The 16,590-nt window shown below is 45.1% G+C and overlaps 1 protein-coding gene across 5 annotated transcripts in view; it reads right to left on the bottom strand.

Moving 5' to 3' along the window:
- ARHGAP27 (Rho GTPase activating protein 27) overlaps window positions 1-16,590 on the bottom strand; it is a 102,934-nt gene that overhangs the window by 72,243 nt on the left and 14,101 nt on the right. The window contains exon 1 of one of the 5 annotated variants that reach the window (XM_056548379.1): window positions 4,482-4,610. The exons of 3 other annotated variants lie outside the window; for them this stretch is intronic. Coding sequence is in view for 1 of the 2 variants with exons in the window: in XM_056548377.1 (XP_056404352.1) it covers window positions 4,445-4,465 (21 nt within the window). In the remaining variant the exon portion in view is untranslated. Of the gene's footprint in view, window positions 1-4,444; window positions 4,611-16,590 lie in introns of those variants that run through there. One more of the 5 variants, XM_056548377.1, reaches the window with a different exon arrangement.

Genomic DNA, 16,590 nt, shown 5'->3' with positions numbered 1-16,590 from the left:
GCAGCAGTTGGGGCCACTCTTCTTGTCTTCACAGAGGCTGCTCGCAACATGTGGATAAAGACTTGATTGATGCGCTCACAGAGCCCGTTCCCCTGGGGGTTTTAAGCCGTAGTCCGGATTTTCTTGGAGGCATAGAATTGACATACTCTTGGAAGAGTTGGGCCTCGAAGGCCATTCCACGGTCTGTTAGGACAGACTCCGGACACCCAAGGGTTTGCACCCAATTGGAGTAGAACATCTGAGCCGCTGTCTTAGCTGTGATGTCTTTAACGGGTAAAACGACAACCCATTTAGAGTAGTGATCCACCATGGTGAGAGCACAAGTGTAACCGGACCGGGTAGGAGACAACTTGACATGGTCTAGCGCGACCAACTGGTTAGGCCTTTCACTCTGGATGGAATGGAGGGGTGCTCTTGCGTCCTTGCGCATGTTCTTGGTGACGTAACAGACAGCACATTCACTGCACCATTTCTCTATGTCACTCCGCATTCTGATCCAATAGAATCTTTGCCTGACTGTAGCTTCGGTCTTGTGGACTCGAAAGTGTCCTGACTGGTCATGGTATGCATTGAGGACCATCACCGCGTCTCTTCAGGGAACCAGAATCTGATGAAGTCGATCACCAGTGACCAGATCCAAAGAATTTCGGTACAACAGTCCTTTGAGCACAAACAGTCGCTTCGTCTGTCGACAAAGACGTTTCAGTTCATAATCACACTGGGCCCAGGTTGATACCTTTTTCATCAGAAGGTAGTCCAACAGATCCCCCAAGACTCGACTTTCATCTTGAAGAGTCTTCCAGGTGTACAGGTCTTCTTTAACCTTTTCGGACCTGGGCTAACCATCCATGAGGGCGGTCACAACATTCTGATTCACGAACCGTTTATAGAATGGGGCATCTCCATGTCTTCCCACCAGTCTTCGACGGGGGTTCCTCGCCGTCCTCATTTGTGGCAGTACATCGGCATTGACATTTGACCTGCCGCTTCTGTACTTGATGGTGAAACTGTAATTGGCTAATCTTAAAGTTCACCGCTGTTCGATGGCACCCAACTTGGCAGTGTTCAGATGGGCCAACTGGTTATTATCCGTGTAGACAGTGAACGGTGTGGCAGCCAAGTAGTCTTTAAACTTTTCAGTCACGGCCCATACCAAGGCGAGAAGTTCCAACTTGAAGGAGCTGTAATTTGCATCGTTCTTCTCTGCTCCTCGCAGGTTACGACTGGCATAGGCAATTACTCGCTCTTGCCCTTCCTCGACTTGGGACAGAACAGCTCCCAGACCTTCAAAACTGGCATCAGTATACAGCCGGAACGGTCTGGAAACGCCAAGATGGGTGGTTCTGTCAGCATACGTTTAAGAGCTCGGAATGTGATCTCTTGCTCTTCGTCCCATTCAACAGGTAGTCTTCCACTGTAGTTCTCCTTCGCTGTACCCCATAAGAGAGCTGTGCGGGGTTCTGCAATCTGGGCGAAGGGTGGGATTAAATGGCATTTGTAGCCGGCAAATCCCAGGAAGCTCCTGACATATTTTACCGTGTGTGGGGTTGGCCAGTTCTTTACAACTTCCATCTTTTCAGGATTGGGCTAGACTCCCTCTGCACTGACAACATGACCCAGGTAATGGACTTGAGGTTTGAGTAAATGACACTTTGACGGTTTAATCTTCAATCCATGCTTGATTAGGACTTGAGGCACATCTGACAGATGGCTGAGGTGTTCCCAGTAGGACTTGGAATACATAATAACGACGTCCAGGTACAATAGGGCACTTGGAAAGGTGCCTGGCCCATCTGAATTTTCAATCAGACGTTGGAACATACGAGGGGCATTGCACAGCCCAAACGGCATACTTTTAAACTCGAACAGTCCCATGGGTGTCACAAAGGCAGTCTTTTCCCGGTCCTCCACAGCCATGGGCACTTGTCAATATCTGCTGGTTAAGTCCAGGGTGGAGAAGTAAGCAGCAGACCCGAGGGCTGTGAGTGACTCCTCGATCTTTGGCAATGGGTAGGCATCCTTGTGTGTAACATTATTAAGTTTCCTAAAGTTGACACAGAAGCGGATGGCTCTGTCTTTCTTCTTGACCAGGACAAGTGGCGCTGCCCAGGGGCTCTGACTCTCTTGGATCATGTCTGCGTCTTTGGTGCTGGATCACTGAAGTCTGCCCAAAGTCTGTGGGGAGCTTTCTGAAAGCCTCATGGTACCTCTTGGCGACACTGATGATTCTATTGACTTGGTCCCTTGGGGTAGTGTCGTCGCCAACCTGGAGTTGCGCCCACCAGGACTCTGGAGAGCTCCTGCCGGATCCTTCGGCCACTTGAGCTTCACACTGTCGGGCCACCAGACATTCCATCACAATGTCCTTCGACTCTAGGAGTCTCCCGTTGGTGAAAGTGACAAGGCTTCTCCCAGCTCGAACCTGAGGATGATCTTCCAAATGCATGGGTTCCAGCAGGGTTTGATAGTCCCTATTCTTGACTCTGGGATGGGCACGACACCAGATGATGGTCTCCATGTTGGGTTGTAAGGTCACCAACCTGATGTCTTAAACTCGTACTCTGCAGATTTCACCTTGCATGTTGGCACACTTCTGCTCCGCCTATAGGACTTTCAAGTGGTGCTGCGCAGCCCGCTGGCCTAAAGGGGACATATTGGGAAGAGAGACATGCAAGGCATCTAACACTTCAGTGAAACAATTCTTCATAATGTACAACACAAATAGAGAAACATAGCCGCACATCCACCATTTGTAAATTGATTTACTCAGCATAATTTAAAAAACTAAAAGGTTGTTATTATACATTTTGATGTCACCACATCAAGGCCACCTAGCCAGTTGATCAAAATGTATACTTACAAACTGTTAGTTTTTTTAAATTATGCTGAGAAGCAAGTAGATCAAAATACAAATGGTGGATGTGCGGCTATGTTTCTCTATTTGTGTTGTACATTTGTAGTCTCTCCCTTCTTCCATGGCCAGCACTCCACTCCACCCATTCGGCCCAGGCATTTTTAAATAGCAGGAGACAGCATAAGGATTTCCTCCTTACATTCTCCCAGCCCTCTGACAGGGAGCACATGGTAAGTGTTCACACTGGCGTGGTTCTCTGTGGCGGCCATTGTTTCTGTGATGCTTTGACTGTGGGGTGATGCGGCCCAAAGCCAGGGGCTTGGTTGGGCAGCAGTGGGGCTGCCTGGCCACTGGGTCATTCCCCCCTGTGGGCATGGTGTCTCGGAGGCAGTGGTCGCCGCCCGACGCTTGGCCAGTGTTAAGTTAGGGACCCACTCTGACTATGTGACCTTGACATGGTGAGTGGGCTTATACTTTTTGATCAAAATGCATACTAACAACCTGTTAGTTTTTTTTTTATTATGCTGAGAAGCAGGTAGATCAAAATACAAATGGTGGATGTGCAGCTATGTTTCCCTATTTGTGTTGTACAGTTCTTCATAATGTTCATCCCTAAGATAAACTTAGCAGACCCCTTATATGTCACATTAGTTACAATCACTCCTTGCCCGCTAAGTACATGTTCTCCCAACTGAATGGTTGGCTCCCAGTATCCATGTCTAGGGACTGGTTGCCCATTACCAGCAACTACTCAGAAGTTAACATCATCAGGCTCACACAATAAACTAGCACCCCAATGCTGATAGAAAACACTTTTAGGTATAGTAGACACTTGTGACCCTTTATCTATCAATGCCTCAAACGGTACACCTTCTACAACAATTTTTACATAGGGACAGTAGGCGACATAAAATGAGAGTCTTGACTTTGGTCATTCGGGGATTGGACCTGATGACTGTTTTCCTGAGGGCCGGTCCTCGTTCTCAGGGGAAATCCGTTTAAATCCCAACACTGCATTTTCCAATGTCCTGACTTATTACAGTAAGTGCAAAAGGGTCTTTGAGGCCCTCAGGGTCTACTGGGCAGAGGATAGTGGTAATTGAAATTGCGTGGAGGAGCAGGGGCAGGTATTCTAGGCAGGGGCAATTTGCGGTCAGGTGGAGCGGCCCGGGTGGCAAGCTCCTTCATAGCCTTAGTCAGTTGTTCAATGTCCTGCCTAACACTGTAAATCTGAGGCTGCGGTGACTGGCAAAGTAAAGGACACTGGGGCGGGGGCTGATGACTGTGGTGGTATAGGTCTGGATACCACCCCTAGAAGCTCTAGAACGGATGTAAGGGGTGTACAAACTTCCTCTAACTCAGTCCAGGACTCAATCACTTGGATAGCCAGACTTTTGAAAGCAGGGCACGACATGTTGGGGTTTTGGACCGCTAACATTCTACGCTGTGCCTTGTCCCAATTACTAAGAGCCCCATCGATAAATCTGTCCATTAACACCTTGTTGCCCTGCTCGAGAGTTATACCATCTCATTTTAGGACAGTCTCTAGGGGATTCTGGAGGGCTACGGCATATGTTTTCAAGGTCTCACCTTGCTTTTGTCGCCTTTCATACAGCCGGAGACGTACCTCTGATGGAGACTGTGACTCAAATACCTGGTACAGTCCTTCAAAGATCTGCTCTACAGTTGCCTTCTCGGAGGCTGGCCAGTTGCGGACTTCCTCTAACACTGGTCCTTGTAGTTGTCCTGTGAGCAATTGCACCTGTTAGTTAGGAGGGAAAGAGTAAAAGACAAACAAACTCTGGATCCTCTCTTTAAAATCCCTCAAGGTGAAGGGGTCTCCATTGTAGGTAGGGAGGACAGGGTTCCCCATGAATACCGGTGCAGATGCTGGAACACCAGGACTGTTGATGTTGACTGCAGGCAGGGCAGGCAAGGTCATGACAGCTGGGGCAGGGGATGACCTCGCTGCTGGAGATGAAGGAGCGCTGGCACCTGGTTGATCTGGAGATCTGGGTTCTGACATCCTGTTGATTTTTGAGTGGGCTGTTGCTTTAAGAGAAATAAGGTGCGTCCTCCTTTAAGATGCTTAATGTAGCGCTGCAGCGGCTTTGACTTGGCTAATGGGGGTACTGTAATGGATGCTCCCCCTCTATTTTGCAGGCACTCGGTTGTGAATAGTCTTGCGACCAGACTTGCAGGCACTAATGGGTTAAGACTGACAGCTACTGACACTGGAGACCTAATACTGGCAATCGTTGGTGCTGCAGAGTCTGCGCTGCAACGGGTGCTTGACAAATAACCACAGAGACGAACACAACAGCCAGAGCTTCCAATATGGCTGTGCCCAGAGAATTTCCTGCTTTGGTCTGGTCGGCAAAATCTTCCCCTGTGCAACACAGGGCGACTCTTCGGTTCCTCCTTGCCGTGCTGAGGAGGCATCACTGCTGGGGACTGATGGGGCCGAGCTGTGACCGCTCGGGCGGGAAACACCGGACCAAGTTAACCCTTTTAGGTACCAACTCTCAGCAGTTCACAATAGCAAATAACAGTCCTTTCTTCACCTCTCCCCTCTATTTCACAAGCGCCTCGGGTAAAACACTTTCCACTGACAAAGTCCCGTACACTTTCTGGCGAAAATTTTATTCACAATGGCATGCGATTTTTGGACAATACTAGACACAGTTCAGACTGGGGGAGGACTTTAGGCATAAAGCACACACCCATATCCTGTTTGTAGGAAGCCAAAAGTTGTGGTAGAGGGTGTGATGCAGGGCAGATGGAATTGCCCTAGGGGCAGATGGTATTAACCCCTTGTATTCATGACACCAGGGTGTGGTTTATCCTCAATACCACCCGACGGTATACCGCTGGATCCTGGACTAGGCACGGGGGTAATAATGACTCCGACTCCGAGTTACGGACAACGGTAGCTTTACTGAGGTTAGACAGGTGAAAAAGTCTATACAGTTCAGCCAGGCCCACGGAGGTGACCAGTGACTTCAGAGACCTTACGGGCTTGCTGGGACTTGTAGTAGAACAGGAAATTTAGGGCAGGCCACGATGACGTGACAGATCACTTGACTGACTTATGACTGACAATACTGTGACTGTGGCTTACATGTAGCTTGTGGCTGCAGACTTGACTTGAGGCCTCCTATGACTACAGACACACTCCTAGACTCGACTGAACTGGACCTCAGCAAAAAGAGCTCTGAGCTCCAAGAGAGCGAGCAGAGGCTCCACCCAGGGCTTATATGGGGGAGACAACACACATGTTAAACAGTCTTAAAGTGACAACACTTTCTTCACATATTACACAATACATTACATGGTAAACATTAGTGTTGCTCGCGAATATTCGCAATTCGAATTTTATTTGCGAATATCGCATATTCGCGAATTCGCGAATATTCGCAAATATAGCGCTATATATTCGTAATTACGAATATTTGTTTTTTTTGGTTTTTTTTTTCACAGTACACATCACAGTGATCATCCCTCTCTGCTTCCAGCTTATGTGGTGTAAAGAAGGCTCTAATACTACTGTGTGAGACTGGTATGCAAATTTTCGCATATACGAAAATTTGCATATGCTAATTTTCGCACATGCGAATTTTCGCTTATGCTAATTTTTGTATATGCTAATTTTCACTTATGTTAATTTTCGCACACGCGAATATTCGCATATGCGAAAATAAAACGAGAATATTGCGACTATGCGAATATTTGCGAATATGACGAATATTCGGCCATATATTCGCGAATATTCGCGAATTCGAATATGGCCTATGCCGCTCAACACTAGTAAACATATGTACATACGGGGATAAGTGAAAAGAGGGCCCAGGGGACACTGAAGGGAGGCCGCCTGACAGGGCAGCAAGGGTACGGCGTAACAACTCCTGTACTGGGCCACCACATGTCCATTCATATATTTGTACATTGTGATCAGATCGCCCCTAAGACGTCTCTTCTCCAAACTAAATAACTCCAAGCTTGATAACCTGTCTTGGTCCTGTAATCCTCCCATACCATTACTTATCTTTGTCACCCTCCTCTGCACTCTCTCCAGTTCAGCCATGTCCTTCTTATATACAGGTGCCTAAAATTGGACACAATACTCCATATGTGGTCTAATTTATTGTATGACTTGTAATGACTGAACAATCAATACAGAGGAAAAACTATATCTATTTTTTTGCTCTTGCACTGTGCAAGTGTATACGGAGGGGCCCACATTTATCATTGTCTTTAGACTGTTTTTTGTGTCAAAAAAGGGGCAAAAAAGGGAGCAAGCAGGGTTTTTTTGCACCTTTTGGTTTACACATTTCTGCTGATTTTGAGTTGCAATCCACTGATTTTGGCAATACACATGATATAGAAGGGTTTTATCAACTGCGCCTTTTTGTGTAAAGGAGCAAAAAAGGCGCAAAGCCACTGAAAAGTCTCTAAAACTACACCAGCCCAGACATGGTGTAGCTTTTTGGTGTATGTGAAGAGAGAAATTTCAGTAAATGTGACCTGCACAAAATGTATCAAATGCTCTTTGGCCATTTAATAAATTTGGTGCTCCTACACATTACCAGCACACAAAAAAAGAGGTCAAAAAATGCTTCACTTACACTAAAATGATAAATGTGGGCCTATATGCCTCTATGCATCTCTTGATACATCCCATGGTTTTGTTGGCCTTGGCAGCAGCTGTATGGCACTGATCACTAAAATTGAGCTTACTGTCCACCAGTACCCCCTAAGTCCTTTTTGGTAGTTTTACCTAATGTCATATTTTTTAGCACCTAACTGTACATTTTTTTCTACACCCCAAGTGCAATCCCTCTGTAATATTATATTGTCCTCCTCTGTGCTGATCACCTTACCCAGTTTAGTGTCATCTGACAATATAGAAATTATACTTTGTAATGTAAGGTTATTAATAAACATATTAAAGAGAAATGGACCCAGTACTGACCCCTGTGGTACCGCACCCTCTGCTTCCTATCATAGAGCTACTTGCTAACACATTTACATATAGCCTCCCCTAGTCCTAGTATCCTCATTTTATGTACTAACCTTTTGTGTGGCACAGTATCAAATGCCTTAATGTCCAGTTATACAACATCCACAGCTTCACCCAGGTCTAATCTATAACTGACCTTCTCATAGAAGCTGATCAGAATAGTCAGACAGGGCCTATCCCGTATAAACCCATGTTGGTACAGTCTCTGGATTAATGGCGGATCCAGGAGGGGGGGGTCAACGGGGCCGTGTTTGTGCCCATAGAAAAAGAGCGGAGCAGCTAGAAGGAGGACACTCGCATAATAGGTTACCAGCGGCACGTCATCTTTGGTGCTCCGACCACCGCTCCTCCGGTCCCTAATTTAATGGCCAATAGGCCATAGCAGTAGATCATGACCCTTGACGGGAGGAGTGGTGGTCGGAGCACAGAAGTACACAGACATACAGCTTCCAGCCATACACTGTATATGGCTGAAGGCTGTATGTCTGTGGGGGCCACTGCCTACCAAGATGTGGGGGGAACTATACTGCCAGCCTAATGGGGGGGGGACTATACTGCCAACCTAATGTGGGGGGAAATAAAATAAAATATAATCAGGAGGATGGTGCTGCCAATGGATGATTGGGGTGCCACTGCCAGGGGGGGTGGAGGGCAGTAGCACCCCCATCATCCATCGGCAGGATCATCCTCCTGGCAGTAGCACCCCTATCATCCAGGAGGATGGTGCTGCCGATGGATGACAGGGGTGCCACTGGCAGGAGGATGATCCTGCCGATGAATGATGGGGGTGCTACTGCCGGGGGGGCAGTAGCATCCTCATCATCCACCAGCAACACCCCCCCCCCCAGCTGTAGCACCCCCATCAGCAGATCCTGCTGACGAATGATGAGGGGTGCTAATACCACATGGGGGAGGGGAGTTGCTGGTGGATGATGGGGGTGCTACTGTCAGGAGGATGATCCTGCCGATGGATGGTATAGATGCTACTGCCAGGCGAGGGGACCCTTGGCAGGGGACCCTAGGTGAGGGGATCCATCGGCAGGATCATCCTCCTGGCAGTAGTAGCACCCCAAAGGCTGTTTGAGAACACACTGCTTTATGGATGCTCTCCCCAGTGGAGAGCACCAAAAAAATGTTGTAATGTACCATTTTCTGTGCTTTTCTTTTCTTCTTGTTTCAGATACGTGTATCCTGTGGACTACATCGATGACCTGCGTTAAAAAATGTCAATAAAATTGTTAACAAGGGCTGGTTGTGGGGGGAGTTATTTTTGTAATAAAATGTTTTTTTCCGTGTGGTGTTGTATTTTTTTTTAAATTTACTTTACAGGCTTAGTAGTGGAAGCAGTCCTTATAGACATAGTCCATTACTAAGCTGGGCTTAGCGTTAGCCCCAAAACCAGCTAGTGCTAACCCCCAATTTTTACCCCGCCACAGGGGTGCCGGGAAGAGCCGGTACCAACAGTCCGGGAGCGTCAAATATAGCGCTCCTGTGCCTAGGCGGTAACAAGCTGGTGTTATTTAGGCTGGGGAAGGCCAGTAACAATGGTCCTCGACCACCCTGGTAATGTCAGGCTGTTGCTGCTTGGTTGGCATCTGGCTGAGAATGAAAAGACGGGGAAAAACAAACTTAAAAAAAAAAAATGGATTTAAATTCAAAAAACGCTGGTCATTGACGTAGTCCATAGAAATCAATAGTTATCCTCAGCATACACGTATCTGAAATTAGAAGAAAAGCACAGAAAATAGGTTAGTACATTTTGGCAGTGTGTTCCCAAACAAGGAGCCTCCAGCTCTTGCTGTGGAGGAGACACAGTAATGCAGGGGTGATGATGAGGGTGACATGAGAGGGGTTTGGGGGTTAAGGATACTTGGGATACTGACATCCACTAGTGTATAATTGTTTTATGGGGCATAGTTTGTTTTGCATTTATGAAGGAATAGTGTATATTGTAAGGTATATATGGGGTGGAACGTTTTTTGTGGGCTACAGTATGGGACAGGGTTATATTCTGAGGGAGCGCAGTGTGTGGGGTAGTATTATATTTAGAGGATACAGTGTCTGGTTGGGTTTTATTAATTATTGTTTTCATATAGAGGCTCAGAATCTGCTGACACCGTGAGGAGCCATCTGGGTTCTAGTCAAGTTCGACAGAGTGAAAATGTAGCTGGAACCAGTCCTAGCGGTATGTACCGACTGAATTATATAAGGAAAGACAATAAAGGAGACATCACCTGTAGTCACTGATATTATTGTGTATTCTCCTCACCATAGAGAAGACGTCACCTGTAGTCACTGATATTATTGTGTATTCTCCTCACTATAGAGAAGACGTCACCTGTAGTCACTGATATTATTGTTTATTCTCCTCACTATAGAGAAGACGTCACCTGTAGTCACTGATATTATTGTGTATTCTCCTCACTATGTCCCATCAGAGCTGTAGTCACTTGTAAGTTCTGTAGTTATGATGAGTGAAACTACAACTCCCAGCATAACCTTACCACTGCTTAGGTCCTACTGGGAGCTTTAGTTTTAAATGGTGAAAACTTCTTTAGCGCCATTCTGTGGCAATTGGTATATTCGATTATTATACTGGAATTTTTCACAATGTGCTACACCAGTGGCGTCTGTCTCAACAGGCTAAAAACTCATTTGGGGGGTTGTAGGTATGGGGTGACACCATTTTCTACCACACCGGGTGACACCAACCCTCGCAACGCCACTGCTGGTGTAGTCACACAGAGTATACACCAGGTGTTGAGATACTACTGTAGTCACACAGAGGATACACCAGGTGTTGAGATACTGCTGTAGTCACACAGAGGATACACCAGGTGTTGAGATACTACTGTAGTCACAGAGAGGTTACACCAGGTGTTGAGATACTACTGTAGTCACACAGAGGATACACCAGGTGTTGAGATACTGCTGTAGTGACACAGAGGATACACCAGGTGTTGAGATACTGCTGTAGTCACACAGAGGATACACCAGGTGTTGAGATACTACTGTAGTGACACAGAGGATACACCAGGTGTTGAGATACTGCTGTAGTGACACAGAGGATACACCAGGTGTTGAGATACTACTGTAGTGACACAGAGGATACACCAGGTGTTGAGATACTACTGTAGTCACACAGAGGATACACCAAGTGTTGAGATATTGCTGTAGTCACACAGAGGATACACCAGGTGTTGAGATACTACTCTAGTCATACAGAGGATTCACCAGGTGTTAGGCTAAGTTTCTATTTGTTTTTTTGTGCTGCGTTTTTTGGGTTAAATAAAACGCCGGAAAATACGCCTGAAAAAACGCCAATGCAATGTCCTGCGTCTGGCGTTTTTTCTGGCGTTTTTTCATTTGTGTGGAAATTGCACCTTGGCAGTTTTTTTTTGGTACCCAAAATTGAGTACCAAAAAAAAAAAAAAAAAAAGGATGCAGCAGTGATGGAAAAAAAAATTATTAAACGAAATGTATATCTTTTATATTTTTTTAAATAAAGTGTGTGTGTTTCACTTTTTTTTTCCTCAATTTTTTTTATTTTTTTTAGGTAGTACTACAACTCCCAGCATGGAACAGACTGTTCCATGATGGGAGTAGTAGTACCTGTACTAATAGACATATCGCCCCGGGTCCTGACACCCGATGCGATCATCCATAATATAGCACTCGCATCTCTGCTCTGTACTCCGGCCAGTGATGTGAATAGAACATCATTCATATTTTCCGCCCAGGGTGGTGATTGGCCGGATGGTGGCAGCCAATCACAGCTCTGAGGGAAATATGAATGAGTGGCCGGCCGGAGTACAGAGCAGAGATGCGAGCGCTGTATAGAGCCGCTCCATCTCTGCTATAGACAGGACGATCACAGCGGGTGTCAGTAGTGATACCAGCTGTGATCTTTCCTTAACTGCAGGTACTACTACTCCCAACATGGAGTACACTCTGCTTCATGCTGGGAGCTGTAGTACCTGCATTAATAGACAGATCGCAGCCAGTGTAAGTTCTGACACCCCCTGCGATCTGTCTATTAATGCAGGTACTACAGCTCCCAGCATGGACCATGTTGGGAGTAGTAGTACCTGCAGTTAAGGAAAGATCACAGCAGATGTCACAACTGACAACCGCTGTGATCCTCCTGTATAATGTATAGATGCGGCCGCTCTTCTATGGTCCCCTGAACGGCCATATATATACACATATTCATATATCCCACAGAGTTGTGATTGGCTGGAACAATCTGGCCAATCACAGCTCTCTGCGGGAAATATGAATAGGTGTATATATACGTCAGTGCAGGGGACCATAGAAGAGCGGCCGGCCACATCTATACATTATACAGAAGGATTGCAACGGGCGATCTGTCAATTAGTACAGGTTCTACTACTCCCATCATGGAACAGTGTGTTTCATGATGGGAGTAGTAGTACTACCTAAATAAAAATTAAAAATAAAGAAAAAAGTGAAAAACACACACACACTACATTTTTATTATTGTCGGCTACATTTTTAGGTCCCCGCCCACATAAATTGATCCCTGTTTAAAAAGTAATAAAAATGTTGTTATAAAAAGATAAATTTCATTAGATACAATTTTTTCCTTCACTACTGTATCTTTTTTATTTTTAATGGTACCCTACGGAATTTTATTTAAAAAAAGGTAATCTACAGACCCCCTAATATCACTGAAGAGATAGAAGTTCGGCTTCATAAACAAATAGAGAGGGCCGCCCGGGCAGGTACAGTGGTAATAATGGGAGATTTTAACTATCCAGATATAGATTGGGGTCCGGGGTTGGCTAAAACTACAAAGGGGCGTCAATTCCCAAATTTATTGCAGGATAATTTTATGGGCCAGTTTGTGGAGGACCCAACAAGAAGTGATGCCTTGTTGGATCTGATCATTTCCAACAACGCAGAGCTAGTTGGTAATGTAACTGTGCGGGAAAACCTTGGTAATAGCGACCACAATATAGCTACTTTTGACTTAAAATGTAGAAAACAAAGACAGGCGGGGAAGGCAAAAACATATAACTTTAAAAAGGCAAATTTCCCTGGGCTGAGGGCTGCACTACAGGACATAGACTGGAGGGAGGTGTTGTCAAATACTGATACAGAAGGTAAATGGGACATCTTTAAATCAACTCTAAATAACTATACAGCTAAATATATACCAAAGGGGAACAAATATAAACGATTAAAACTAAATCCTACATGGCTGACACATGATGTTAAAAGAGCAATAAACAACAAACAAATAGCCTTCAAAAAATACAAATCTGATGGGTCAGCGATAACATTTAAACAGTACAAAGAGCTTAATAAAATCTGTAAAAATGTAATAAAAACAGCAAAAATTCTAAACGAGAGACAGGTGGCCAAAGAAAGCAAAACTAATCCTAAATATTTTTTTAGATATATAAATGCAAAAAAAACAAGGACAGAGCATGTAGGACCCCTTAATAATGATAATGGGGAGGTTGTCACAGGCGATCAAGAGAAGGCGGAGCTACTGAATGGGTTCTTTAGTTCTGTATACACTATGGAAAAAGGAGCCGACATTGGCCAGGTCAGTGCTGGTAACACATCATGTAATGTACGGAACAGGCTAAATGTAGAGATGGTACAAGGTAAGTTAAGTGATATAAATGTAAGGAAATCCCCAGGGCCGGATGGACTACACCCAAGAGCTCTTAGAGAGGTAAGTTCAGTAATATCTGTACCCCTGTTCATGATATTTAGAGATTCTCTGGTATCTGGTATTGTGCCAAGGGACTGGCGCAAGACGAATGTGGTGCCAATCTTCAAAAAGGGCTCTAGGTTTTCCCCAGGAAACTATAGACCGGTAAGTCTAACGTGCATTGTGGGTAAATTGTTTGAAGGACTTATAAGGGATTATATACAGGAATACATAGGGGATAATAGTATTATAAGTGATAGCCAGCATGGGTTTACTAAGGATAGAAGTTGTCAAACCAATCTAATTTGCTTTTATGAAGAGGTGAGTAGAAGCCTTGACAGAGGAATGGCTGTGGATATAGTGTTTCTGGATTTTGCTAAAGCATTTGATACTGTCCCTCATAGACGTCTGACAGGTAAGTTAAGGTCTTTGGGTTTGGAAATTTTAGTTTGTAACTGGATTGAACACTGGCTCATGGATCGTACCCAGAGAGTGGTGGTCAATGATTCGTACTCTGATTGGTCCCCGGTTATTAGTGGTGTACCCCAAGGTTCAGTACTGGGCCCGCTGCTGTTTAATTTATTTATCAATGATATAGAGGATGGTATTAACAGCTCTGTTTCTATCTTTGCAGATGACACCAAGCTTTGTAGCACGGTACAGTCTATAGAGGATGTGCATAAGTTACAGGATGACTTGGATAGACTAAGTGTCTGGGCATCCACTTGGCAAATGAGGTTCAATGTGGATAAATGTAAAGTTATGCATCTGGGTACTAATAACCTGCATGCGTCGTATGTCTTAGGGGGGATTAAACTGGCAGAGTCACTGGTAGAGAAGGATCTGGGTGTACTTGTAGATCACAGACTACAGAATAGCATGCAATGTCAGGCTGCTGCTTCCAAAGCCGGCAGGATATTGTCATGTATCAAAAGAGGCATGGACTCAAGGGACAGGGACATAATACTCCCCCTTTATAAAGCATTGGTACGGCCTCACCTGGAATATGCTGTTCAGTTTTGGGCACCTGTCCATAAAAGGGACACTGCAGAGTTGGAAAGGGTGCAGAGACGCGCGACTAAACTAATATGGGGCATGGAACATCTTAGCTATGAGGAGCGATTAAAGGAGTTACAATTGTTTAGTCTTGAGAAGAGACGTTTAAGGGGGGATATGATAAACGTATATAAGTATATTAATGGCCCATACAAAAAATATGGAGAAAAACTGTTTCAGGTTAAACCCCCCCAAAGGACGAGGGGGCACTCCCTCCGTCTGGAGAAGAAAAAGTTTAGTCTCAAGGGGCGACACGCCTGCTTTACCGTGAGGACTGTGAATTTATGGAACGGTCTACCTCAGGAACTGGTCACAGCAGGAACAATTAACAGCTTTAAAACAGGATTAGATACATTCATGGAACAAAATAACATTAATGCTTATGAAGAAATATAAAATCCCATCCCTTCCCCAATATCGCGCCACACCCCTACCCCTTAATTCCCTGGTTGAACTTGATGGACATATGTCTTTTTTCGACCGTACTAACTATGTAACTATGTTTCTCCATCACTCCAAAAAAGAATAAAAACCGCCTGCAAAAACGCCAAAGTTAAAACCCACATATCGTTTTCTTGGTGCTTTTTGACTCCCATAGACTTTGATTTACAGCTAACATTGATTTACAGCTAACATCTGGCCGCTGCGTGTTTGGCCGAAAAAATGCCATGCGGCAGAATTGGCGTTTTTCTTGGCGTCCCCCCCCCCCCCCCCCAAAAAAAAACAAGTAGAAACTTAGCCTAATGATACACTTTAGTCACGCAGAGGATACACTGGGTGTGGAGATGTTATATATAGGGTGGTTGTAGAGCTCAAGTTGAGCCATGATATCAATCACAGCTTACTGCAGTAGTGTATCTCATAACGTGGGGATAGAATTTAGTAGTGAGGTGAAAAATACAGTAGTCTGCACAGAATGAGACCATTTTCAGATGAGTCCCTGTCCAACAGTGGATCTAAGGATTTGCACCAAATGTGTCATAAATCCTCTTGATGCTCTCAGTTGGGGGTCATCAGTTGTGTAGTCAGACTGGGACTTGCTGTGAAATACGGATGTAAAAATGTGGTTGTATTATGTTGGTCTGCACTGGCCTTAGGCACATTAATTATGGTTTCCTGCATTTCTATTATCTGCTCTACACTCATTTCTTTAACAGAAGAACCTACCTGACACACCCTCCCCCAGCAGTCAATGAGAAGTGTGCTCACACAGCACCCCCTGCTGTTCATGTACTGCAATAGGACCAGATGCTCTAAAATATTTTATGCATACAGTACAGTATATATACACCGGGTGAAAAAAAACTGTTGAAAAAAACTGTTGAACACATCCCCTTCGGATAGGGGATAATATGTCTAGGTGCGGAGTACCCCTTAAATCCCTAGCAGACCATAGATGCTGAGAACTTTGTTAAAGTCTGTTTTTGCGCCTGGATTTCAATGGAAAAGGCATGTTGGTAGTGGGGTCTACCACTACAGGCAACTGGCTACATGCAATTATACACTGCTCAAAAAAATAAAGAGAACACTTAAACAACACAATGTTACTCCAAGTCAATCACACTTCTGTGAAATCCCAATGTCCACTCAGGAAGCAACACTGATTGACAATCAATTTCACATGCTGTTGTGCAAATGGAACAGACAACAGGTGGAAATTATAGGCAATTAGCATGACACCTCAATAAAGGAGTGGTTCTGCAGGTGGTGACCACAGACCACTTCTTAGTTCCTATGCTTCCTGGCTGATGTTTTGGTCATTTTTGAATGCTGGCGGTGCTTTCACTCTAGTGGTAGCATGATACTGAGTCTTCAACCGACACAAGTGGCTCGGTTAGTGAGCAGCTCATCCAGGATGGCACATCAATGCGAGCTGTGGCAAGAAGGTTTGCTGTGTCTGTCAGCGTAGTGTCCAGAGCATGGAGGCGCTACCAGGAGACAGGCCAGTAAATCAGGAGACATAAAGAGGGCCGT

This window comes from Hyla sarda, chromosome 12 (assembly GCF_029499605.1).
Source record: "Hyla sarda isolate aHylSar1 chromosome 12, aHylSar1.hap1, whole genome shotgun sequence".
Taxonomy (NCBI): domain Eukaryota; kingdom Metazoa; phylum Chordata; class Amphibia; order Anura; family Hylidae; genus Hyla; species Hyla sarda.
Note: the sequence above shows the minus strand (reverse complement) of the source record. Positions and strands in the feature narration are given on the sequence as shown.